The sequence below is a fragment of the Penicillium riverlandense genome, assembly GCF_028828495.1.
Source record: "Penicillium riverlandense strain IBT 135883 chromosome Unknown utg000001l_segment0_segment0, whole genome shotgun sequence".
Lineage (NCBI taxonomy): Eukaryota > Fungi > Ascomycota > Eurotiomycetes > Eurotiales > Aspergillaceae > Penicillium > Penicillium riverlandense.
Window position 1 is genome coordinate 4,335,904 of NW_026643194.1, and position 25,098 is coordinate 4,361,001.

The 25,098-nt window shown below is 52.0% G+C and overlaps 10 protein-coding genes across 10 annotated transcripts; 4 read left to right on the plus strand and 6 right to left on the minus strand.

Annotated features, from left to right (window-relative positions):
• Positions 1 to 2,022: 2,022 nt before the first annotated feature.
• N7474_001749 (glycosyl hydrolase family 79 C-terminal domain-containing protein) lies at positions 2,023 to 3,803 on the plus strand (the record flags this gene model as incomplete). The annotated part of the gene is made up of 4 exons (XM_057193164.1): positions 2,023 to 2,203; positions 2,255 to 2,354; positions 2,409 to 2,924; positions 2,993 to 3,803. 4 exons carry the CDS (start codon positions 2,023 to 2,025, stop codon positions 3,801 to 3,803), a joined length of 1,608 nt encoding a protein of 535 aa, XP_057058117.1.
• A 39-nt stretch (positions 3,804 to 3,842) lies between these two features.
• Positions 3,843 to 5,069, minus strand: N7474_001750 (uncharacterized protein; the record flags this gene model as incomplete). Its single annotated transcript, XM_057193165.1, has 1 exon — positions 3,843 to 5,069. The coding sequence occupies one exon, from the start codon at positions 5,067 to 5,069 to the stop codon at positions 3,843 to 3,845; it is 1,227 nt and encodes a 408-aa protein (XP_057058118.1).
• A 446-nt stretch (positions 5,070 to 5,515) lies between these two features.
• Positions 5,516 to 6,886, minus strand: N7474_001751 (glycoside hydrolase family 43 protein; the record flags this gene model as incomplete). The annotated part of the gene is made up of 2 exons (XM_057193166.1): positions 5,516 to 6,289; positions 6,341 to 6,886. The coding sequence occupies 2 exons, from the start codon at positions 6,884 to 6,886 to the stop codon at positions 5,516 to 5,518; spliced, it is 1,320 nt and encodes a 439-aa protein (XP_057058119.1).
• A 2,256-nt stretch (positions 6,887 to 9,142) lies between these two features.
• Positions 9,143 to 10,552, plus strand: N7474_001752 (glycosyltransferase family 32 protein; the record flags this gene model as incomplete). Its single annotated transcript, XM_057193167.1, has 1 exon — positions 9,143 to 10,552. The coding sequence occupies one exon, from the start codon at positions 9,143 to 9,145 to the stop codon at positions 10,550 to 10,552; it is 1,410 nt and encodes a 469-aa protein (XP_057058120.1).
• An 883-nt stretch (positions 10,553 to 11,435) lies between these two features.
• On the minus strand, positions 11,436 to 12,983 carry N7474_001753 (cAMP-dependent protein kinase; the record flags this gene model as incomplete). Its single annotated transcript, XM_057193168.1, has 5 exons — positions 11,436 to 11,551; positions 11,617 to 12,328; positions 12,386 to 12,516; positions 12,570 to 12,665; positions 12,728 to 12,983. 5 exons carry the CDS (start codon positions 12,981 to 12,983, stop codon positions 11,436 to 11,438), a joined length of 1,311 nt encoding a protein of 436 aa, XP_057058121.1.
• Positions 12,984 to 13,492: 509 nt separating this feature from the next.
• N7474_001754 (V-type proton ATPase proteolipid subunit) lies at positions 13,493 to 14,398 on the minus strand (the record flags this gene model as incomplete). Its single annotated transcript, XM_057193169.1, has 6 exons — positions 13,493 to 13,529; positions 13,588 to 13,673; positions 13,735 to 13,819; positions 13,874 to 13,980; positions 14,043 to 14,303; positions 14,351 to 14,398. The coding sequence occupies 6 exons, from the start codon at positions 14,396 to 14,398 to the stop codon at positions 13,493 to 13,495; spliced, it is 624 nt and encodes a 207-aa protein (XP_057058122.1).
• Positions 14,399 to 15,225: 827 nt separating this feature from the next.
• Positions 15,226 to 18,919, plus strand: rom2 (putative Rho guanyl nucleotide exchange factor (Rom2); the record flags this gene model as incomplete). The annotated part of the gene is made up of 2 exons (XM_057193170.1): positions 15,226 to 18,774; positions 18,836 to 18,919. The coding sequence occupies 2 exons, from the start codon at positions 15,226 to 15,228 to the stop codon at positions 18,917 to 18,919; spliced, it is 3,633 nt and encodes a 1,210-aa protein (XP_057058123.1).
• Positions 18,920 to 20,550: 1,631 nt separating this feature from the next.
• aspA (uncharacterized protein) lies at positions 20,551 to 22,041 on the minus strand (the record flags this gene model as incomplete). The annotated part of the gene is made up of 6 exons (XM_057193171.1): positions 20,551 to 20,788; positions 20,843 to 21,442; positions 21,503 to 21,590; positions 21,644 to 21,760; positions 21,817 to 21,892; positions 22,021 to 22,041. 6 exons carry the CDS (start codon positions 22,039 to 22,041, stop codon positions 20,551 to 20,553), a joined length of 1,140 nt encoding a protein of 379 aa, XP_057058124.1.
• Positions 22,042 to 22,533: 492 nt separating this feature from the next.
• N7474_001757 (phosphatidylinositol-3,5-bisphosphate binding protein HSV2) lies at positions 22,534 to 23,855 on the plus strand (the record flags this gene model as incomplete). The annotated part of the gene is made up of 4 exons (XM_057193172.1): positions 22,534 to 22,642; positions 22,698 to 22,736; positions 22,803 to 22,900; positions 22,965 to 23,855. The coding sequence occupies 4 exons, from the start codon at positions 22,534 to 22,536 to the stop codon at positions 23,853 to 23,855; spliced, it is 1,137 nt and encodes a 378-aa protein (XP_057058125.1).
• Positions 23,856 to 23,917: 62 nt separating this feature from the next.
• Positions 23,918 to 24,838, minus strand: N7474_001758 (IST3 family RNA-binding protein; the record flags this gene model as incomplete). The annotated part of the gene is made up of 2 exons (XM_057193173.1): positions 23,918 to 24,710; positions 24,783 to 24,838. The coding sequence occupies 2 exons, from the start codon at positions 24,836 to 24,838 to the stop codon at positions 23,918 to 23,920; spliced, it is 849 nt and encodes a 282-aa protein (XP_057058126.1).
• Positions 24,839 to 25,098: the final 260 nt, after the last annotated feature.

Below are 25,098 nucleotides of genomic sequence, written 5' to 3' on the forward strand. Positions count from 1 at the left end.
TTTATAACTTAGTCCGTTGCAATTATTACCTATTAAATAAGTTATATTATTATTAGTAATAATAACTATTTGACTGCTACTCCGCGTTTCTTAGATATTGTATCTGTGTAAATCTGGCTAGTTCTTAAACTAACTCTCAAGATAGACTATGCCCGCGAATAGGATCATTAGGGGCATCAACCATCTATCTACTGCAATGCATTCGACTATGGTCACTGTTTCCGCAATCCCACCTGTTGGTATAGGCCTTGTACGATCCCTATGCCGAGTTGTGACGCGCTATGATTTTCCCTAGCCTAGTTAGAAGCTAGTTTCTTCAAAATTGTAGATATTCTTTAGCCTAATTTTGTACTACTATAGCACCACATCTAGGCGATAGAAAAAATCCTCAATATAGGGTAATCGCTCTACATCTGATCGCTCTGCTTCTATGATTTTCTGGGTAGTTAGAACGTAGTTATTAGGGTGGCGTTTTAGAAATCTATAGGCCTAATTGTGTCCGACGCGTCGCGTAGAACCACTCCGCACTAGTATCTCGTTTGCTGTACCCCCAACCTCTCCTGGAGTTAGTAGAAGATTTGCACGATAAAGTAGATCTATCCAGCTAATCAATGCCTACTCTTAATATTTATCAAGGCATTTGTTGGTGGCCTAGCGCGCCGAAAGAGATGTATGACCATGAACGCGTCGTACAAGTCGTTGGTAATCAACGCCAAATTCCCGCGCGACCGCTGCGATTGTAGGCTTCCCACGATCATAGTAGGCTTTCAAAGCCTTCTGGATGAGCTCCTCGTCTTTATGGGATTTTTGGGGCATTGTGGTGTAGATAATAATAGGAAGAAGTTGGTGGGTGGAAGAAAAATTTTCATTATGATGGGATTTCATTATGATGGGGAGGACCCACAACGGCGCAGCGTTGGGGGTCTGACTTTAGGGGGCGATTATATTGTGGAGGCGCTTGCTAAAAAATCCTTCGGGGAGGTGCTAACGAAAGATCTTATCGAGCCGCTCAATATGACTCGCACCAAACCAGTACCTCGCTCGGTGTCATCCCGCTTTCGTAGGGCGAATATTGGTGGGATTTTAATATTAGCGAAGAGGGACCGTAAGTAGCTTTTCCTCCCCCACCGATTCTGGTTAGAGAATTCACATTTTTTAGTGTCGGTGGCATCTATTCATCCTCAAAGGACATGGCCACTTGGGGTAGTACCATTCTCAATAGCAAACTTCTTCCTGATTGAATCACAAAACGCTGGATGAAACCGCTCACTCACACATCATCTTTGGATTACGCTGTGGGGGTTCCATGGGAGATTTTGTCATTCGGGCAACAAACGCGCGATTGACCTCTACACTAAATCAGGAGACATCGGCACATACTCATCTGTGCTAGCCTTAGACCCCGATCACCGTGTTGGCGTTGTAGTCCCCGGGGCTGGTAGCAATACACATGTATCTCTTTTCCTCGCAGCAGATCTCGTTTCTGCAAGCCTGCTCCCCGCACTTGAACAAGCCGCCGAGAACCAGGTTCACAACTCTGCCATAATGCAACATGACGATAAATAAATCGGAAAATTGCTAGATCTACGCTGGGTCTAGATTATTTGAAAGTCCATGTTCGCTTTATTTGATGCGTTGTTTCGTCCTTGTCGGGGATATCTGAGTTCCCCTCTCCCTCACCAAAACTCCCGATGGGGAAATCGGGCCATTGTAACTTGACAATGCAACATGGCTCTAAGCGAACCGAGGGAAACTCTCTATACTTGAGGAGAAAGAAATAGAAAGACTTTTGGCCCCTTTATGTTAGCATACTATGACTGTTTATTTGTCGGGCATATTTACTCTTCCCTTCGCTTGCTGCGAAGCTCCAACAAGGATTCGGATTAAATCAATTAGCCGATCTAAATACTCTTTGCTGGAAGGAAGAAATAAAGCAAGGCGATTGATTTATCTCTTTATGTGATCCGCATCGCCACTTACCGTCGATCTCCATACACATCCAAATAATCCAGTCAGGAAGCCATGAACTTGTACAGTTCGGTTTTATTGCTTCTTGGTAGTCGTGGTGCTGCTGCTGCCGTAGCGACGAAAAGTGGTGATACACATGTCCTCTCAGCGACTGCTCCCTACACGGCAGGACCTGCAGTGCTTTCGCCATTCGTATGCTTCTCTATTGAATTCGTCTACTTTCCAGATTTCGCAGGTATGTTTTATCCTAAAATCTATCTTTTTATTCAATACTAATCCCATGTAGGGAACAAAACACAGCCCAATTCTTTCTCAAATCAACTCCTCGACAATCTAGCCGATCTCCAGGGAGCCAAGCCGCATATCAGAGTTGGCGGCAATACACAGTATGATTGCTCTTTCTATCTTGTCCGAATATACTTCTAACCTCGGCACGACAGGGACTACGCGCTCTACAACTCATCCTTGGACGTCGCTGTCAATGGAACATACATCCCTTCCAAATCTACGGATTATCCCTACATCATCTACATAGGACCCTCTTACTTTGAGTCCTACACAACATGGCCAAACACCAAATTCTCACATGGATTCAACCTAGGAAAGAATAGTTCTCATGATATACAGCTGGAAATGGACAGTGTCCCGCTAGTCTGCGAAGCCCTCAGCCACGGAAACCTGCTCTTATGGGAGCTAGGAAATGAGCCCGACGACTTTAAGAATGCAATACAAGGACCCGTCAGGCCACCTTGGTGGAACGAGACAGATTACGTCAATCAATGGCTAAATCGAACCGCTGCCCTTAAAAAGCAGATGGAAATTCACTGTCCCAAGCTGGCTCAGACGAAATACATGGCGCCTTCATTTGGAGGAATCGATGGCGCTCTGAAGGCGCTTACCACCTGGCAAGATGGTTTGAATGATGCTAAGAATATTGCTTTCAATTCTGAGCACAAGTGAGCATCTCCTCTTCCGCTGCTTAATGTGACAAGGCTTTGAAGAACTGATCATTGGCATTATATAGTTACATGGGAGGAGCCGATGAGCCAGGCGTCACGCTTCAGAAGACATTGATGAACCATACAGCAGTGGTCGAGAATGCCGCAGAGCATATCAATCTCATGCACACTCTCGACGCCCAGAATCTCACCACCGGCATCCCCTATATCCTAGGAGAAACCAACTCGCTCTACAACGAAGGCCGGGAAGGACTATCCAACTCTTTCGGAGCCGCTCTCTGGGGTGTGGACTGGAATCTGTACTGTGCATCTCAAGGCATCCGCCGAATATACATGCACCAAGGAACGGACTATCGGTACGCGTCTTGGCAGCCCGTTGGAACTAACAAGACCACAATCGGGACAAAGGCCCCTTACTACGGGAATGCCATGGTGGCTGCCATGACCCGGGGCGGAGACGATGTTCAAATTCTCAATATCCCGCTCAGTCAGGATACCGAGTCTGCTTATGCGGCGTATGTCGGCGGCAACCTGGCGCGGCTTGCTGTGGTCAATATGGCAGAATATAATTATACTTCTGGCACTACCTCAGGCGATGCTGCTGATCGTCCATCGGGTAAGTATTCGTTTAAATTGCCTGCTCGGATTGCATCTGGGTACGTGTCGGTGCAACGCCTTATGGCTAATGGGAGTAATGCTGTCACGGGGGTTACCTGGGATGGTTACTCGTATAATTACGAGTTGAAGGACGGGAAACCGGTTCGAATGAACAATGTCACCAGCGACGAGAGGCTCAAGGTTGGGCCCGATGGAATGGTTGTGGTTGATGTGCCTTATTCCAGTGCTGCTCTTTTGAACTTGGAAGGAGGCATGTAAAATCATATTCTTCATCATTATTATACAGTGCAAATCGCCTTAATCCGCCCCAATTATTTTCACCGCGGCTTTGGTCTTCACCATCTGGGTCTCTCCTGCAATAGTTACATTTGTGTTGAACCTGAGTTCATGAGTATGCTTGATGGTGTATGTTGTGAAATCCGGGGAAATCGTTTTTGGAGTCCAGGTGAGCATCTTGTCATCGCTAAATAAACCGCCATTAGAACGGAGGGAAAGACGTAGCATGGTGCCAATATTAATTGCCTTGTTGTCCTCTCCTGTTGATATCACCAACGGAGTCTTGAGCTGCTTGAATGCATCTTCCAGGTCCAGGTCGGCAGACCATGACTGTTTAGCTGACTCTGCCTTGGAAAGATTGAAATCGTGCAGCGCAAGGACTGTGGTATGGTGCTTAATATGCAATCTGATCCAATTTATTCGAACCGTCCGTGGAATGTCCCTGATGGAGGCAGTCGTGTTTGAGAGCGAAGGAACAATGTTCAATATAATCGGGATAGGGTCCCGGTTGTTAAGTTGGATGACGGTGGGTAAAGAGACGACAATCCTATATTGAAACATGGGCACCTTACTCGAGCCAAGAAGTTTCTGGGTCCTTTGTCTCAGTGACAAGTCGGCATCCTCCATCCCCGGAAGCAGACGTTGGCTTTGCATAAACGTTTCTGGAGAGGAGAACTTCATGAATTCGAGCGGGCCCGCCTCCTGGGTCGGATGTCGTATTCGGAGGGGTAAAGTTGCATTGACAACCTTGTGGGAAGCGCCAACAGTATAGTGCAATCTGGCATGAAGAGCATACTCAATGAGGCTCTCTGAGGAGCGGTCCTTCCCATGTGACTCAAAGGACCCCGGTAAGGGGTGACCCTGTGTTAGCGGTAGGAAGCTCTTTTTGCTCATATAGTCCTGCCTCGCAAAGGTCTGGGAGGGGATCTGTATTGAGAAAGGCCAGCTGAGAGCATTTTCTCCTCCGTGAGGAAGGTGCAAAGGGCCGTTGAAAATGACGCCTCCCGTCTGTTCCAGCAAGTCCCAGTCGTCGATATAGCGACGCTGGGTGGTCTTTGCAGACGGTGGTGAGATTGTGGTTCTTATATTCCCTGTCAGCCACAGCTTCAAGGTGGCCTTGGGCGTGACGACCGGCGTGTCGCGGATTAGGTGGCCGATGAGCCGGTCACCGGCCGCGAATTTCCAACGCGGGGGCGCAGCGAGTTCGAACTTCAAGTCCGGACTGCCTTGGCACGGGGGATCAAGCATTTTTGGCTCGTTGTTCACGATAAGAGGTGTGGAGCTGAAGCTTGTGTGGGGTACAATTGAATGTGAGCATGGGTGTGGGGAGATATACACATCAGGGTGGCAAAAAGGGGCCAAAGCACCGAAGTAGGTCACGTTGCTGTGGTAGACGAGTCAGCTCGAGGGGTAGTTAATTAAGGGTATTACGTATTGTGATCGATTACTAGTATCTACAATGAACTATTAAACCGATGCCTCGTTTCCTCATCGGAACAAAACCTATCATCAAAGAAAAGTCAAAAAGATTTTAACATCTAATATGCATGACAGACAATTCTATCCAGGGACATCACACAGAATAAGAACAACGCCCAAGGCTGACAAAGACGAAACGTTTGAACTCCAGGTGAAATGCAGATAAATGACAGAAAGCTCATTTCGAAGCTATCAAGGCTGATAGCAGTGGAAAATCAATCAACCGTTGTCTCGTTATGTGGGAGGGTCGTAGAATTTGCAGAAACCGCCAGGTCAAGTGAGGACAGGGCGATGGTGTTGTTGGCTTGAATATTGATGGCCGCGGCATACATGCACCGCCAGCTATGTTCTGAATCGCTAGGCCCCGGAATCCGGCTCTTCGTATCACAATCCGCATGGAAGACCATCTTTGTTCCGTCAGGAGAAACTGTTGCCCCACCCGGCGATCGAAGATCAAAATCACCCGTTTCAAAAAGTGGCCGAGTGGCTCGTGTGTAGGGTCCTCTGATCGAGCTCGCATGGGCATATTTCACATCGTACCATAGCGACGTGTAGCAGTGAGAGGAGTAGAAGAGAAAGTAGGTGCCGTCCTCTCTGCGGATGATATTGGGGGCCTCAACAAGCGGGCCATCGCTGGGTATAATGTCAAGAATGATTTCCGGTGGCCCCCTCTTGGTGATGCCATTGCTCTCCATCTCTTGGAGCATAATCGGGACGGAGACTATGGGCGGCAAGCTATTGCCACAGTAACCCCCGTGGCCCACGCTGTTTCCATCGGCCTTGTAAGTGACATACAATTTGCCGTCGACATCTCTAAATGGTGAAGGATCGATAGCTCCGCCGTGTTTGTGTGGGCAGGCCAACGGCTCCTTTTCGGGGATGTATGGACCCAGTGGGTCATCGCCTTGCGAAACTGCAACTCCGACACAGTGTTGTTTGTGATAGTGCTTTTCTTGTCCAGCGTAGTAGAGAAGAAACTTTCCATCGTCCTACAAATGTCATTAGAATATAGTCGAATTATTTCCGGCAAGTTTACATACCCGTTGGATCACATCGGGTGCCCAGTGATTGATTCCGCGCTCCCATTCGCCCACGCCTGGCATCGCATCGTAGCCGTGGTGAAGAGTCCAGTTGATAAAGTTGGTTGATGTGGCCACGGGGACATGAACAGAAGTCGGGTCGTCTCTCATGGGGTTCGTCCCGTACGCATACCAGGTGCCATTGTGGTGGATGAGACCCGGATCGGGGAAATCAAAGACCCCAAAGACGGGACGGTTCTCGGCGATGTGATATGTGGGATCAACGGGCCGGCCACTGTAGTGGTAGTCGACGGGATTTCGGGTGAGGGCAATGGGCAGAGCGATGACTAGCGAGAGAAGCACGGCTGCCAGAATCCCAAGAGCGCTCAGGATAATCCGATCTCGTCGATTCCGTGGTGGCCAGAGGAGACATTGTCTTTTCACTTGTTCGGCTTTGGCTGACGGCTCTGCATTGAATGTGGCCTGGGAGCTCCTCTCGCTGTCAAACACCTCCCTCACCGAGGTAGCGTGCGAATAAGCGAGGTCTTTTTTCGGACTGTCCGCCATCGCTTAATTGTGCCACGGGAGACCTTTTGGGCAATTCACTGAGTATCCCACAGCTCTAACCCCTAGACTGGTCAGCAATATGCCTCAGAAGGCTGGAGGAAGATGAGTTGCAAAGTTGGAAGAAGTGTCATGGTGGTTGGTGTGGGTGTATGTATGAGTTGTAGGGCTCTGAAATGGTGCAATCCAGATGGACAGCTCCACGTCGCGTGCTTAGATATTTATTTATGCCGAATAGCGGGAGGGGCAGGGTGGCAAGGAACTTAGGCAGCAGGGGATACAAAAATGAGACCCTAAAAAACTCAGAGTCTAGATCACATCAGCACGTGCTCCGATTATACCATTATTCGTCCGACCCGGGTGAACTAGGAAATACCCCCGAGCTTGGCGAGAGGTCACCTGCGATCAAAACTTTTTTGTTTCTGACTACCATCACAAAGACTGCCCGGCACAATCGGACAATAATCAACCGAGAAAGGAATGAGTCTCCTGCAAACAAGCTTTTGCAAGGGCCCGGGTGGAGCCAGTCATGGCGAATGGTGGCCTGTCTGTCCCACCTCTAGCAATGATCGCCCTGCATGCCAGTTATGTATTATGGTTCCTACGTCTATCCCTATCACTTTGTTCCTTGAAGCTACATACCAATTCCGATTATGCGGGTGCCTAAGGTGTCAGCTAGATAGGTCTTCCCTATTTGAGGGCGACATGTTCCGACTTAGGAATATCCGTTGGTCCGTAAATGTAAGGATGGTTCTCTGGATGGCCTTCTAACCAACCGCCCACGTCAGTCTATCTGACCGACTGCATTGTGGTGGAAATGACGCAAATTTCATGCGGCCTTGTTGCTGGCAGCTTAAGGTTGCGAGGGTCACACCGAGCAGGTAAAAACCCGGTCTAATCTTGAAGCAGGTTTGGATGGAGCCTTTTCCCTGCCAGGTACAGATTTGAAAGTACTAGTTCACGCCTCAGGATATCAAAAAACTGGAGATACTCAGTGTCGATCGTTTAGCTAGACGACTTGAAGGTGAGAGCGCAAGGTTCTTATGAAGCATTGGGGCTTCAAGGGCTTCAGGGGTGTTTCAGAACCCCTTTTTATAACGCCGATGTGTGAGTGTCCGAGCATGCTATTATTATTGATGGTTGGATGAATCTCAGCTATATGGCTGTATCTGGAGTGAGATTCCCATCAATAGCCGGGACTCACTTTGAGGTTGGATAATCAATTAGGTTATGTACCTGTCTAGGACTTTGGTTCTTCGCCACCGAGGGCAACATAAATATTTATGAAACGAAATAATTGCTGAGAGACTTGTATAGCATACCATCTCGCCGGCAGATAATCTCGAAAATCCTTGTCTTTATTATGACATCTCCATAAGTTAATCATTCTGTTTCAAAACCCTGTCGACTAAGAACACTGCTATCAAATATGGCTAGCTCGTTAGGGTTGTTTCCTGGGTATGGGTCTGCTCTCTTCCATCATTATTATTTAACTGTTAGCCGTGAAAGCGAGACGCTAGGCCCTGCGTCGGACATGTTACATGGAACAGGGTAAGCGCGCTAGCGCTCCATGATCAGGCGAATGATAGGGCGATAGAGGAACACAGTCTCCAGTGTGATGATACTAGCCGTGATGGGCCAACTGATGTGGAGAGGATCAGGAGAAAAGTAAAAAATGAAGAATCGCCAGAGAGAAGAATAATATTCCGATACTCACTACTCACACCTACTTGACCGACTTATACTTGGCGGTGTCCAATCCGGCGACTGAAATACCGCGAGAGCCACGTGAGCCCCTACACAAGTCAGCGCAATCCCCGGATCAACGTACGCAATCTTTCTGTTCCACTCGACCGCCTTTGAGGACGCTGGACGGCCTTGGCCTCTTTCTTGCCTCTGCTCTGATTCATCATCCCACCCTGAGCAGCAATTCCGGCGGTGGTCTCCATTGGCCCACTACCACTACCGTTGCGCCCTGTTGGGTCTCCTTTTCTGTTTGCGGATCTCCGACCGGCAATCCGAGGTCGCATCTCAGCTACACCTCACCCACCCATTCAAATCCCCTGCAAATGCAGACATGTCCCTCTCATGATACCCCTGACCTGAGATTCGACCACACGACCACCAAGGACTCATCCGTGATCAATCCGCCGCGTTCCTAGTCTTCGCTTGGCGGAAGAAACCTGCGGAGGAAACTCGGTCTGCGGATTTTAGAATACTCAAGCGCACGCGCTTTTTGAACCAACCCCGTTGCCAACCATGCCTACCTTCCGCAAGACATTGCTTGCCGCCGTCTGCCTCATCGCCTTCATCGTCATCCTCCGAGCGTCCCGATCCTCCGACCTCCCCAACGCCCGGGGCTTTCGGCCCGTCGAGAAAATCTTCGAAGAGAAGGAGAATGCGAAAGCGCATCCAGAGACACAAGAGAAGAAATCCAAAGAACAGCAGCAGCAGCAACATCTGGGCGCTTCGGTGACAGCGCCGCTACGTGATCGCCTCCGCTACCAGTTCCCCTACGACCTCGAACCCAGTTTCCCGGCGTATATCTGGCAGACATGGAAATACCAACCATCATCATACTGGTTTGCAGAAGAGCTGCGCGTCCCAGAGGCTAGCTGGACGGAAATGAACCCCGGGTTCGTGCACGAGGTCATTTCCGATGACACGCAGCGCGATCTAATCAAATACCTGTATGGGATGATTCCGGATGTGTTCGAGGCGTACGACTCCATGCCACTTGCCGTCTTAAAGGCGGACTTCTTCCGCTATCTGATACTGCTGGCCCGCGGCGGCATCTACAGCGACATCGACACCCACGCTATCCAGCCCGTCATCCACTGGCTGCCCGAAAAGCTCGACAAGTCCACTGTAGGCCTTGTCGTCGGTATCGAGGCCGATCCAGACCGCGAGGACTGGGCCGATTGGTACTCGCGCCGCCTGCAGTTCTGCCAGTGGACCATCATGTCCAAACCGGGGCATCCGATTTTGCGCGATATCATCGTGCACATCACCGAGCACGCGCTGCGGATGAAGAGAGCTGGCATTTTGAAAAAAGGCAAGATGGACAAGACTGTCGTCGAGTTCACGGGCCCGGGCGCCTGGACTGATGCCGTCTTCCGCTACTTCAATAACCCGGAATATTTCAACATTCAGCCCGGCGATAAAAATATCACGTACGAGGACTTCACGCAGCAGGTCGATTACCGCAAGGTCGGCGATACCCTCATTTTGCCAATTACCAGCTTCAGCCCGGGCGTCGGCCAGATGGGTGCCGAGGATATTGATCATCCTATGGCCTTTGTGAAGCATGATTTCGGAGGTAAGAGTACTCGGCGTGTTGTTTTCACATATGGTATTAACATTCATGCTTCCAGGGATATGGAAAACAGACCCCTCGCTTTAAATAATACAACCCCCTATTCGCAACCTACCACTACCATTATCCCCGCCATAATGAAGACAGTCCGTTCTCATCACAATGAAATTGGCCGCTTCGATGCCTGTTCGGCCCCCATCAAGCTACGACCTGCTATCACTTCAGCAATGGAAGCGGCCTCCCTGCTTGACAGAGGCACTGCCTTTTTCGGCGAGGCTGCTCGCGCTATCGGCCGAACCATCCCGTCCGCGGGGCTCCTGCCTTGCCCGTCCGGCCCACCTCAGACGAATTGAGGTGCACACCGATATGCATATACAGACCAGATCGGTCTTTCGTCCATGTGTACATATGGCTGACCGTTCGATTTCTTGTGCCATACCTTATGGGATACTTAGATTTCGGAAAACCTTTACACAAATCGAGAAGAACGGAGAGGATGGTAGGATGATACATAGATAGAAAGCTGTTGAGGAGAGTGGAAAATGTCACGTCACGGTTATCATGAATCCAAGCCACGTACCGAAAATATCAAATATTGATTGATCGGAGAGCGAGCACGTAGACAAAAATAACATCCAGTTCCAAAGGCAAATTCGAAGAAAGTGTTGATACAGTCTCCCTTCCGGGTTATGCAAAATGGTCCAGCCTATGTCCATAACATATGGAAAAGCAGCTCGAGCAGCAAGTACAGATAATAGTTAACATACACATCGGAGTAGCAAGGCATATCGCCAACGACACCATACATAAACAGCGAAAAATAAAAATAAAAATAAAAATAAAAATAAATAAACAAATCAAGATCAACAAAAATGCTATGTTCAGATCAAGATCAAACAAAGTGAGTATGTACGTGACCGGTGGTGTTGGTCAATCGAGAACAGAGAACAGAAAACATCATCACATCGTAATCGGGCTGGAACCAGAACCAGTTTTCGAAAACTGGAAGACAACCACGATGGTACATATGTATCATAATCGACAGCAAGCAAACCAAAAGAGTATGCATCTCTACCAAGCACAATACTATGTCTTGGGAGAAAGAGCTGCGAGTAAGGCGACGCCAAGAATTAAATGGGAGTATGTATTTCAAAGAAGCAAGAAGTGAGTGCCGCAAGCGAGGCGGGTAGGGTACCTTAGTGTCCTGCCAAAATCGTAGAGGAGAGAGGGGTGTGTTTAAGTGTATGAGTCCGATTGGCCGATGTTGGGGGCGTGGGGGTGGGCGGGGAGGGGATAGGTGTACCCAGGGCACCCGGAGGATTTCAAAGTCTCCTGCTCATCCGGGAGATTCTCTGTCGGGGTAGAGATAGATGGCAGCAAGCGAGACTTTCCTCCAAATACCAAACTCAGAAATCACTGAACAGTGAATCATACTTCTTTCTTAGATCGTCGGTATAGATATTCTGACCCCGACAATCTGGCGGATCGGGATATTCCTCGAAGTTACTAGTATCCGCCGGGTGCGTCACCCGGGGGAGAATAGGGCCTTTGACACGGCGGTAGAACAGATCGTCCCAGACAATGTCTTGGAAAAACGGATGCGCGCGGACTCTCGCAGAGCCGCCGGAGATATGGCCCAGCCGTTCGGACGGGTTAGTCTTGCAGAGGAGCGAGACAATATTCTGCGCCGAGGCGGGCATATTTGGCGGGAAGCGCAGGCGCCCTTCCACGATCTGCTCGTAGATGCGCATGGGATTCTGATCCCAGAATGGAGGCTGGCCGACCAGGAACTCGTAGATCAAAATGCCCAGCGCCCACCAGTCTACTGCAAGTCCGTGACCGCTGTTATGAATGACTTCGGGGGCGAGGTACTCCGGCGTGCCGCACAGGGTGTATGTCTCGCGGTTTCCGACTTGCTTCGCAAACCCGAAATCGACGAGTCGGAGGTGGCCGTCGGCATCCAACAGAATGTTCTCTGGCTTGAGATCACGGTAGGCAATGCCGTGGGCTTCGTGCAGGTATTCGATCGTCATCGTGATCTCGGCGGCATAGAATGTCGAGGTCTCTAGGTCGAAGCGCCGTGCGCGTCGGAGATAGCTGAAGATCTCACCTCCAGGGCAGTAATCCAGCTTGTCGACGGTTAGCTTGCCTGTCCGACCTGGCAGCACTGGGGCCAGGAAACGTACCAGCATGTAGAGACTCTGGTCATCAGAGAAGGAAGCGTTCAGGGTTGTGATGAAAGGATGTCCGACCACTGCGGCTAGGGTTTTTCGTTCGTTGCGCACATGTTCCACCTGCTTCAGTTTGATCACTGGTCCTGTATGAGCATGTTGTCTTATCTTGAGTCTCTATACAAGGTAAATAACTCACCATCGGCCTTGCGCAGTATCTTCAGAGCGTATACTTTATTCTTGTCCGAATCCTTTTGCTCTTTCGGTTTCGCGAGCCAGACCCGCGCAAAAGTCCCTAGAAAAGGGTCGCGGAGTTAGCCGGTTGCAAGCGTTGGTAGAAAGAAAGACCAGACTCACCAGTGCCGAGGGTCTTCATCAGCCCAAAATCGCTGAGTTGGAGGTCTCGGGACGAGAGGGTGATCTGCTTCTCTTCGGCGCGCTCGGTGATGAGGAACGGGTTCGCCGATCGCGGTGAGGAGCGGATGGACTCGACCAGCTGTTTGCCTCGCTCATGGAGGCCGTCTGGCCGCATGTCGATGCGGGGATTGACTGTGGTGCCCGGCACCTCAGGAGTGTGTGTGGCAGGAGGATGTTGAACAGTTCCGGTCGCCATTGAAATGGCAGCGATCACTATGGCCCGGCCGGCGGGTCAGGAGAACCAAACAGAAAAGAACAGAAAGCAAGCCACAATCCCAATCGCAGCCGTCACCGACAATACGTTCGGGACTCAAAAATGGGAACAAGGCAGAGAAACTAATAATGCGCAACGTGTTTTGTTATATCACAGGCCAGGCGAAGCGGGCTCTGACGTTATCGCATGGGGGCGGGGCTGCACTATGCTGATCTGAACCAACAGCGGCCGAACGGAGCAATACGGAGAGGCAGATTCTAATGCTAGAGTTGGGAGCAACCGATTTGGTCCGAGAGGTAGGGAGTAAACGCTATTTATTATACATGGTCTCCTTGTTCTCACTCCAGTCAGCACCAGATCTGGACGCCCTGACGCAGTCGAGGGACATGGCGCCGGTTGGGCCCCCAGCACCATCACCACCGCCTGAAACGGGCGAATGATACTGCGCCACTAGGGTCGTGGTCGCAGAAGCAATTATAGAGCGCGCGCGCTCAGGACTTCGAGTTCAAGATCAAGCCGACAATCAACCTAGTGGTCCGTGTTAGCAGACTGCGCAGAAGCGAATCAAGAAAGAAAGAAGGCATACCCGTAAAGGCCCAGAACTTCGCCGAAAATCAGAATCAGAATCATTCCCACGTACACCCGTGATTGTTGCATGTATGCCCGCACGCCCTAGAGAATTCATCGCGGTTAGAGAGACAGTCGTCGTCGACAGCGGGGGGAGCACTCGTACCGCATCACCGACGATTCCAATCGTATATCCAGCGGCCACGCCTGCGAGGCCGACGGACAGTCCCGCCGCAAGATGCATGAATCCCCTATCCCGCGCTCGTCAGCTTGTTCCGTCCCAGCCACTGTCCAACGCAACTTACGTGTACAAGCTCATGTTCGAGTCGGGGTTCACCGCTCCGGCGATGAGCACGGCGATGACGAGACCGTAGACGGCGATGATACCGGACATGACCACGGGGATGAGCGACTGCAGCCGTGTTGTCTCCGGTTAGCGAACCCTGTCCCACCGTACTGGAGCAATCAACTTGCCTTCATGATCAAGTCCGGCCGGAATGTTCCCACACCTGCAATCCCGATGCCCGACTTGGCTGTGCCATATGCTGCTCCCACGCCTGTAAGGATTGTAAGCTTTCTGATCGGGGTATGTTCTGTGTTTATCGTTGTCGCGAGGTCAATCACGTACACCCGAAGATCATCTTCGGAGATAGCGGTTAGCAGGACGGTTGATCGAAGCAGGATGTCACTCAGCTTACTGCAGAGGCAATGCCAGCCTAGGAGAGAGTCTGTTAGCTTCACGGTCCCGTCCAGGTTTAGAGAAACGGAGACAGGCCACTCACAAAGGAGAAGAACGGCGCGAACTTTGGCGCGAGGTCGCTGTCGGCCATGTTGTCGGTGCTCTCAGAGACAAATCAGAAAAGAAGGGGGAGTGAGGGGGGGAAAGAGAAAGGAAGGGAAGAGGTGAAGTCAGTCGCAGTAGTGAAGGTGTCAGTTTCGGGATGGCCGTAACTGATGATTCGGTAGCCAGCACTCCGTTCTGCTCGAAAAGCGGTATGGTCCGGGTATTACCACATTTTCTCATAATGAAGGCGAATCAATACACCTTCCATACACCTTCCGTACGATTACCGCCTACACGATCACTCGCCCATCTCCCTCCCTCTCTCTCTTTCTCCTGGGCTTCAACATTCAAACTAACTCCCCTCCTTTGCCCCCCCCACACAACACACAACCACCAACTCCTATCTCCCTCACCCCCAACACCCCCGGGTATCTCTCTACTGCCGTTACCGACAGGAGCATGCTGAGGGTATGATCCTACGAGGAGCCCTGGTTTTGCTGCGCTCTCGGCTCCTGGCGCTCATCATTCCCGCTTGATTTTGATCTCGCCTCTTCCAACTCCACCCCCAACAACCAAGGACGACCGATGGCATGGTGATTGTTTTGCTCAAAGACATTTCGGATCCTGCTTCTTACTTGGCCTTTTCATTGTCTGCCGCGTGATTGTGGCAATTCCCGACTCTTTTTCTTCGTTGGCGACAATCTTGATCCGGACTCTTGCGACGCCCTGAACGCTCTCTACGACCAACGCGGATACCCCCTTTTGGCGTCTTTTCTGCTTTTCGCATCTCAGCCTAGCCCTCTCCTCCGATCTCGCAACCTCTTGGCTTGCAGTCATTTGCCTTTTTTTTTTTTTTTTTTTTTTTTTGTGAACATGGCGGACTTGGGGGGCCAGCGCAGCCGGAACCACCGGCCCTACGCTCATGCCTCTCCCGTACAGAGAGATGCTGCGTACGCCGATATCTTTGGCAGCGCTCCACCACAGAGTCGCTCGCACACAATGAATGCGCAGACACCGCACTTCTCCCAGGCTCGGGCTCACACAATGTCCTCGCAAGTCGCCCAACCTCACTTCCAGCGACCGCCGCCGCCGCCAACACGCCAGGTGCCAAACGGATACCCGCCTGCGCCGCCAGCGCCACCAAACGGCTATGCTCCGGGACCCCCTAACGGCTACTACCAGGCATACAATCCCAGCACAGTGACGATGTCCTCGCAGCAACCTCCGCGACCGTACCCGCCACGCGCCTACCCTCGCCCGCAACGCATGGACTCCAGACCAGTTCCGACGTCGCAATACCAGGACCCGAGGGACATGCATCGGCCAATGCCTCCTCCCGCTTTGAACTCCGATGCCGCAAGGTCGAGGTCGATGGCAAAATTGGGAGGTCCGTCTCCGTCGTACCCGGCTCCGCCTAGCAACTTCAACCACACCTCTGCTATTGCCTCGCGGCGAGAACCGTATCAGGCGGGGCAACCGATAACTCAGTTGGGGCGGTTGGTTCCGGAAAAGCATGGCAACGAGCGTGCCATGTCCATGACCACGTATGCGTCGGATAGAGAGCATGCCCACATGCTGAACAGCGGACGGTCCATACCGCCCAGGCGGCCACCATCTGGCCACGAGCAACCGGGGATGGGTAGATTTGATGCGGAGCTGCCGCCAATTCCCGATCCCTATGCCAAGTCCCGCCCACCGAGCGATGCGTCGATTAAGTCCCGCACAATGTCCATGGCATCAACTGCCGTGCCCGATCGCACCATGAGTGTCCAGAGCCAGACCACACAGAGATCCAATGGACAGGGAACACTCGCTTCTAATGGCTCGCAAAGCAAGAAAGTCCCCGTGGTCTATCCTGCGCTACTTTCTCGTGTGGCCGATATTTTCCGCGAAAAAATATCTCTTACCGAGCGCCAAAAGAACGGATTGTCCTATCAAAACGCTTTTTCTGGGTCCGACGCAGTTGATCTGATTGGTACCATCATCAGGACGAATGATCGCAACCTTGCCCTGCTGCTAGGCCGTGCGCTTGATGCCCAGAAGTTCTTCCACGATGTTACCTATGACCACCGTCTTCGAGATGCTCCCGGCGAGGTTTATCAATTTAAAGAAACGATGGGTGAGGAGACAGCTGGCTCGGAGGTCAACGGCGTGTTCACCCTCATGACCGAATGTTACTCTCCAACCTGCAGCCGGGATAGTCTCTGCTATTCCATTGCCTGTCCGCGACGGCTGGAGCAGCAGGCACGCTTGAATCTGAAGCCTCAGCCGATACTGAGATCTACTGGCTCGAAGGGTAGCCTGCATATTGATGACGATGACGACAATGACAACCAAAAGCTGTGGATCAACTCGGTGCCCAAGGAAATCTCGGATGCGGTGGAGGACCATGAGAAGAAACGCCAGGAAATCATCTTCGAGATCATGTACACGGAACGCGACTTCGTCAAGGACTTGGAATATCTGCGGGACTTCTGGATGCGGCCCCTGCGCAGTGGGACCGCCACTATTAATTCCCCCATCCCGGAACATCGACGCGAAAAGTTTATTCGCACTGTGTTTGGGAATTGCTTGGAAGTATTGAAGGTCAACAGCGGTCTCTGCGAGGCATTGAACGCGCGGCAAAAGGAAAGCCATGTCGTCAAGTCCGTTGGTGATATCTTCCTCCAACATGTGCCCCGCTTCGATCCATTCATCAAGTATGGTGCAAACCAGCTTTATGGAAAATACGAGTTCGAGAAGGAGAAATCGTCCAACCCGCCCTTTGCCAAATTCGTCGAGGACACCGAGCGCCTCAAAGAATCTCGCAAGTTGGAATTGAACGGTTACCTGACCAAACCGACTACTCGTCTCGCCCGATACCCGCTTCTGCTAGAATCAGTCTTGAAGAACACTGCTGACGACAACCCCGACAAGGAAGACATTCCCAAGGCCGTGAAAATGATCAAGAGTTTCTTGTCACGAGTCAATACCGAGAGTGGAAAGGCCGAAAACCACTTTAACTTGGTGCAGTTGAACGCCGCATTGAAGTTCAACCCCGGCGATTATGTGGACTTGAAGCTTACGGAAGAGAACCGCCAAATGCTCACGAAGATGGCATTCAAGAAGACTACCGCTGATAGTTCTGAGGTCACAGCATATCTCTTTGACCACGCTGTGCTACTGGTCCGGATCAAAGTGGTGAATAAGCGTGAGGAGTACCGGGTATACAAGAAGCCCATTCCTTTGGAGCTCTTGGTGATCGCGCAGATGGATGAAGTCATCCCCCGGCTGGGAATTGCGAAGCGACCTTCGTCCGGTCTTCTAGCCAACCGAGCTGTTATCAATCCGCCACCTGCCAAGGACGGACAGCTCCCGATCACGTTCCGACATCTTGGCAAAGGAGGGTACGAGCAGACTCTCTATGCCACAACACCTGCCCAGCGGCGCAAGTTCATCGAATTGGTGGAGGACCAACAGAGGAAGCTCTGGGAGCGTAACAGCAACTTCTATAACAAGACCATTCTGTCCCAGAATTTCTTCACAGCTATCAACCGCGTGAACTGCCTTGTACCGATTGATGGTGGTCGGAAATTGGTCCACGGAACGGACAGCGGTATCTACGTCTCAGACCGTTGGCCCAAAGATAAGACCGCCAAACCGAAGAGGGTACTGGAAGCAAGCCAGGTCACTCAGATTGATATTCTGGAGGAGTATCAACTACTCCTGGTGTTGGCAAACAAGACCCTCTCCTCGTATCCCATGGAGGCTCTCAACTCAACGGAAGGCCAGAACTCCGTCGCCAAACGCCCTAAGAAGATCCAGGGCCATGCGAACTTTTTCAAGACCGGCATCGGTTTAGGTCGTCACCTGGTGTGCTCGGTCAAGACTTCCGCTTTGTCAAGTACCATCAAGGTTTACGAGCCCATGGACAATTTGGCCAACGGCAAGAAGAAGTCGGCAGTCAGCAAGATGTTCCAAAGTGGTCAGGACACACTCAAGCCGTTCAAGGAGTACTATATCCCTGCTGAGTCCTCTTCGATTCATTTCCTGCGGTCTACGCTCTGTGTCGGTTGCGCTCGTGGTTTCGAGGTGGTCAGTCTCGAGACAACAGAGACCCAGTCGCTTCTGGATCAGGCCGATACATCACTCGACTTCGTTGCACGGAAAGAGAACGTCAAGCCGATCCACATCGAGCGTCTGAATGGAGAGTTCCTTCTCAACTACAGTGACTTTTCCTTCTTCGTGAACCGCAATGGCTGGCGCGCCCGTCCAGACTGGAAGATCTCTTGGGAGGGTACGCCGAACGCATTTGCGCTTTCGTACCCGTACATCCTGGCGTTTGAACCCAACTTTGTTGAGATTCGACACGTCGAAACCAGCGAACTCATTCACATCATGACCGGGAAGAACATTCGCATGTTGCATTCTTCCACCAGAGAGGTAAGCTTTTCTGTCTTTGTCACTTACATCCAAGTGCTAACTTTTTGAAAAAAAAAAATAGATCATCTACGGCTACGAAGACGAAGCCGGCGAGGACGTGGTTGCCAGCTTGGACTTCTGGAGCAAACAACCAAACCAAATCTGAAGTGCCGCAGTGGCGTAGCATTCAGTGAAACCCTCCCTCCGGTTCCCCCGCCTTGGGACTGTCTCCTAAGGAGACCTCGGATTGAAAAGAGAAAGCGGAGACGAAAGCAGGGAGGAACACAAGAGCCGCTTTGCTTTTTGCCCTTCATGAAAAAACACCCTTTTTAATACTGTTTTGAACCTTTCTTCACCGTCCATATTCCTATTCCACGCCGAGCGTATCATCTCTTCGACTGCCCGCGCGCCTTATCTCTCTCCTTCCTCCATCCGTCTCGCCACCCAATCTCCGTCGCCTAGGGGTTTCTCTTCCCTTCTTCTCTTCCCACCATTCTCATTTCCTCCCTCTGTACAATGGAGCGCAAATACCACTTCATGCGTGTCATGTCTGCTTTTTGTTCTTATTTTATTCTTGTCTTCTCCTTTGTGTGTGTGTGTGTGTGCTTGCTCATTGCCTTGCGCCTCTCTCGTCTTGCTTGTTCTCTTCCCTTTCGTCTGCAGCATCGCTTGCCTCCCTTCACCCTAACCATTTTTTCTATTCTCTTCTGTCTGTACCTAGGCACTGTTGCAATTCGAGGTATCTATCCGCTTTTACTTTATTTTAAACAGGCACGCAATGCAATGCCGCTATGTGGGATGATTGGGTGTGCCGGATGTGTTGTAGTTCTTGTGTATGTGTATATGGGTGGATAGGGTCTTGTTACCCGAAAGGACCTTGATGCGAAAACGCCGGGTTTCGTAAAGATAATGGTATGTAACCCAGTTATACAATTACGTAGGACATGCTTTCAGTGGGATAAACAAATGCGAATGCAAGTGCGACAAGTACTGTCTGCCAGTACTCAGTCCTTAACGTATCAGTAATGAAGCCCACACAACCGAAGATATATATTTCTCCACAAAGTATCTACATCGACGCAAACCCCCCTTAAAAAACCAACTAAAGCAAAAGGAGAGAGAGAAAAGGTGCACAGTCAAATTCCGAAAGACTGCCGGGAAGTAGTCAGGGTACTTTTTCTTCCTCATTTACTAGTAGCGGGCTAGGAAGACAGACGAGAAAGATATAAGGAACAGACAAAGGGGGCGGGGGAGAGGATGGATAGAGAGAGAGAAGCATTAGCGAAAAGAGACAAAAAGACAAAAGACAAGGCAAGTAGGAGAAGAGGGAATCTTGCTGCGCTGCGACTTTGGACATGGTACCAGGGATGAAACAGGAGATAGTAATCGACACAAGAGAGAGAGAGAGAGAGGGAGATAGAGAGGATAGGAAACTGGGGGATGATGTAAGTCACTGGCGACGATGTTGCCATTGTCATTGCCAGAGACAGACTTCACAACAAGGCCGAAAGGAAACACAGAGATCAAGGTCGTAGTACTTGAACCTGCGTTTTTGCCCCAACTTCCTTCCACCGGAGACAGGAAGGTGTGGGTGGGTTTTCTATATTCGTCCGTTCCCCAAGAAAGAAAAGAAGGAGAGAAGAAAAAAAAAGCTATTAACGTGAATAAACAGTCAATATTATCCCCATAAACAGAAACGAGCATTGTGCCACGAAGTCCATGATGTTGGCACAAACGGTATCACATTGCGAACCGGCGCCCCGCTGAATGAGCCGCATCGACAACAACAGGGTATATCTAGGCCTCTACATGGGCTTCGCTGACATTGCCCTGGCTTGCCTCGCGGGCCATGCGAGCCTCGATCTCTCTGAGCTGGCTCTCGCGGGCCAGCAGCTCCTGCCGCTTCTCGGCAATCTCGCGCTGTACCTTGAGCTCGATCTCGCGCAGCTTCTCCTCCTCGCGGCGGAGCTGCTCCTCCTTGAGGCGCACGGATTGCGAAGCAAGGTCTTCGGGGTTCATGCTGGAGTCTTGGCCCCTGTTCAGTGGGTTAGCTAGGGTTTCTATTTGGGGAGATGTAGGGAACACATACGAAGTACCGTCCACGCTCTTGCTGAGCTTCTCGGTACGGTAGTTCTCGTAGAGGAAGTCGTGCGTGATCTCCTTCAGATCAGCCAAGTGGCTGTGCAGCAGAGCGCTGCGGATGGCCAGGAAGTCCGAGTGCCGGGGGTTCTCAACCTCGACCACACCCCATGGGTACTGCCGGGCGCGCACTTTTCGGTTGTCGATCTCGACAAAGTCCTCTGAGCCGACAATGGCGAACGGCATCAGGCCACGGAGCTCGGCGTTCTCCTCCACGGTGTCCTCGTCATCCTCCTCGATATCATAGGGGAAGTTGTAGACGGGGATGCGGTAGTGTTCAATGTCCTCCATGATCAGCTTCTTGGACTCGGCCAGTTCGGCGGGGGTGAGCGAGTCGGCCTTTCCGATGACGGGGATGACGTTGACACGCGGAGACAGACGCTTCATCAATTCGATGTCGAGTTCGCGCAGGCCGTGGCCCGTGGGCGTGATGAAGTACATCATGACATGCACTCGGTTGTCCCTGAATCGCGGGTTACGCTTGATCCGCGACTCCTCCGCCAGAATGTCATCGTATTGGCGCTCGAGATAACCGACAATCTCACCGAAGCTGGATGAAAAACATTAGTCAGGGAGGAGCGCTGAATGGGGGGTGATGGGAGTAGCGTACCTCGCCTCATTGTCAATCTGGTCACCAAAGCCGGGGGTATCGACAATGGTCAGGGAGATGCGAGTGCCCTCCTCATCCAATTCCAACTCTGTCATCCGCAAATCAGCATTGGCCCACTATGTGAGACCAGAATCCACTCACCGACGGTGACGGGCTTGATGCGGACACCTTCCTCGATGTGGGCATGGTCAGGATCGTCGGCCTCCTTGCTCTCCAGGACCTGCTTGCCACAGAGGGTGTTGACAAAGGTTGTGCGCCCTAGAGGGTGGTTGTGTCAGCAACAATTGGCGGCATGAACACCTGGAGAGGCATACCGGTTCCGCTGGCACCGCACACCATCAAACAAAACTGAATTCCCTTCTTGACATTCTTCTTGCGGCGAATCTTGATCTAGAAAGGAGGCAGCGTTAGCATTTTTGTGGATGCGGCGGCCGTCACTTTTTTTTTTTGTTGGGCGGGTGTTCGAGGGGATGGAAGCATGGAGCGAGTGGAGGGCCGAAAAAAGGGGAAGAGCATACCGCATTGAGAGCCGACGACATGGTGGGCTAGACAAGGAGGAAAAGGGGATGAAGGACAGAAATGAAAGTCGCAGGTAGAGGAGGAGTGGACGGACACAGAAGGGAAGGAGGGTGTGAAACTCGAAGCTCTCTCCTGAGTTGAGTTAGGGGGGGAAAGAGCGAGTGTTGCCCCCTTTCCCTTTCCATCGGGCCAATCACGGGACTGCGTGCACGCCCACACGACTATAGTTCATGCTCTAGAGTTAACCCGAATAATTGATCAGGATGCAACAAATACGACCATTGGCACTTCGATTCACCAACACTTCTCACCCTCGCTCTCTAATTCATGCGCCGCAGTGTTCGTCCGTTGCGCGGCTCAGGGGTTGACCAGTGGCCCACATACTAGTCATTATGTAATTCTCCTGCCTCAGGCATCCACAGCTCGCCCGGGGGAAGCTTATCCGCTTATCGCCGTAGCTGGGGAACATCCACCATTCTACTGTTTCTTCCTCACGAAGATGCCCACCTGCCATGGACACCCGCCAGGTCATCGATGAGTCAGTCGGGCCCTACTCCCTGTCTGCCACCTTCAACCATGACACCAGTTGCTTCTCTGTCGGCCTGGACACGGGCTTCTGCGGTAAGAGATGGGCTCACACCGACCTCCGACGGAACTAACCAACAACACACCCCAGTGTTCAACTCAGACCCATGCGAACTCAAGGTCTCCAGAGGTGAGACAAACACCCCAGCCCGGTGACACCCCTTGCTGATAAGTTCTCTGTGGAATTCTGCGATAGACTTCAATGCAGGCATCGGCGTCGCCGAAATGCTCGGCCAGTCCAACTACTTGGCCATCGTGGGCGGAGGACGGAATCCCAAGTTCCCCCAGAACAAGGTGCGCGCGGCAGACGGTCCGATAACATCACCTCAATACTCACTATAAACCATTCTCGCTACAGCTGGTGATCTGGGATGATGCAAAGCAAAAAGCGGCTATCACACTCGAGTTTCGCACCTCGGTCCTGGGAGTCCGGCTCTCCAAATCCCGCATCGTGGTTGCGCTGCTGAACAGCGTGCACGTCTTCGCCTTTTCCAATCCGCCGCAGAAGCTGTCCGTGTTCGAGACGACGGATAACCCGTCGGGGCTGGCTTGTTTGGGACGAAAACTGCTCGCCTTTCCGGGTCGGTCCGCCGGTCAGGTGCAGATGATCGAGCTGGAGACGGGCAATATCAGCATCATCCCCGCCCACAGCTCACCACTACGGGCGATGGCGTTGAGTCCCGACGGCGAGCTGCTGGCCACGGCGAGCGAAGTGGGGACGCTGATTCGAATCTTTGCGACGGCCAACTGCACCAAACTGGCCGAGTTACGACGGGGCGTGGACCACGCGGTGATATTCTCTCTGGCATTCTCCCCATCTAATACATTACTGGCTGTGACGTCCGACAAATCAACCCTGCATATCTTCGATCTGCCCCATCCCCATCCCACCCCGCGCCGCAGCCAGTCGCCGGCATCGCAGTCCGAGGAGACGGCCAGCCACAAATGGGGAATCCTAGGGAGAATTCCTCTGCTGCCCCGAATGTTCTCTGACGTATATTCCTTTGCCCAGGCGCATTTTGAGATCGGCGATGAGCCGGCCACTCCGGGGTCCCCCTACGTGCCACCGCTCGGATCGTCGATGGGCCGATCCCCCAAGGGCGTCATCGGCTGGCTGAATGATCAGACCCTGTTGGTGATTAGCGCGGGCCGAGAAGGGCGCTGGGAGAAGTTTGCTCTTCGGGAAGGCGAGGAAGGAAAGAGAGATTGTGTGCGGGAAGGCTGGAAGCGATATCTCGGCGGTGGGTGACTATAGTAGAGAGCATGCGGCCACCATAATTTAGATGCAATAATGAATCCAACGATATTCTTTCAGCGATGGCGGTCATGTCGGTCCCGGTCACCACTCCGATGCCTGCGCGACTCGGGCGAGCGCGATCTCCCCGGCGTCCGATCTCTGTATTTCTCGTCCCGGTCGTGCTCGCGGTGCCGCGATCGCTTCTCTTTAGCCGGAGACCGGTCCTCTCGGTGTCTGCGCTCGCGAGAACGAGACCGATGCCGACGATGATGGCGGCTCGATCGCTCTCTGCTGTCGTCCCGGCGGCGAGAGGACTTCTTCTCGCTGCTCTTCCACAGCTCAATGGCGCGCGCAACCTCCTCCTTCTTCTCCTCGATGAGGAATTCCTTCATGGGATCTTCCTCGTCATGGTCACGGATCAACGCCTCGAGCTCCCTCTCCTCCTTGAGCATGGGCCGTATCGCTTTTGTGTCGCTCGTCCGTCTCTTCCTCTGGCGGCCATGCCGGTCTTTGTCTCGGTCCTCACTGGCCGTCGCATCGCCCATCAGCTTGGCGACGTTGTCCTCCTCTTCCTCCTCATCTTTGCGCTTGTACCGCGCATGGTCTACCCGGAGCATCCGACCGAGAACCGTCGCGCCGCCCAGGTTGTCCACGGCTAGATCGGTGCTGCGCTGGTCCTCATATTTGAGAAATGCGAAGCCCTTGCTTTTGCCCGTCTCCTTGTCGCGGATCAGGTTGATGTGCACTGGTTCGCCGTATTGAGAGAATATGGTCACGATGTCGCCCTCTGACAGGTCAAATGGGAGCCCGCCGATGTAGATGTAAGCTGTATCGCGGTAGTCGGCGTGCCATGATGCTTCGGGAGGTCTGTTGTAGGAAAGTAGGAGAGTCAGTAACCCTTCATGAGGTACCAGGGGGACAGTCCGGTATAGAACTTACACGGCATTCTCCAGCTCGCGCTTGTTCAGCGCCTGAGTCTGGCGGATGGAGTTCATGGTGGTGGTGTTGCAGAAGGGGAAAACGGGCAAAGAAAGAAAGTCAGTTGGGTCCCACCCGCACGCCGCCCATGTTTACTGAACTTGACCGTGTTAACAACTCCTGACCCGACATTATTGGGTCTGGCACCAACCTATTTATTTTTTTCAAGGGCTTTCACGATCCCACCAAGTGGTGTCTATCGCGTTGAGCATCTCGCGCCCTCCACCTCCCGCACTCTTTACATCACCCGATTCGATTCCCCTGACCCGATCGCTGC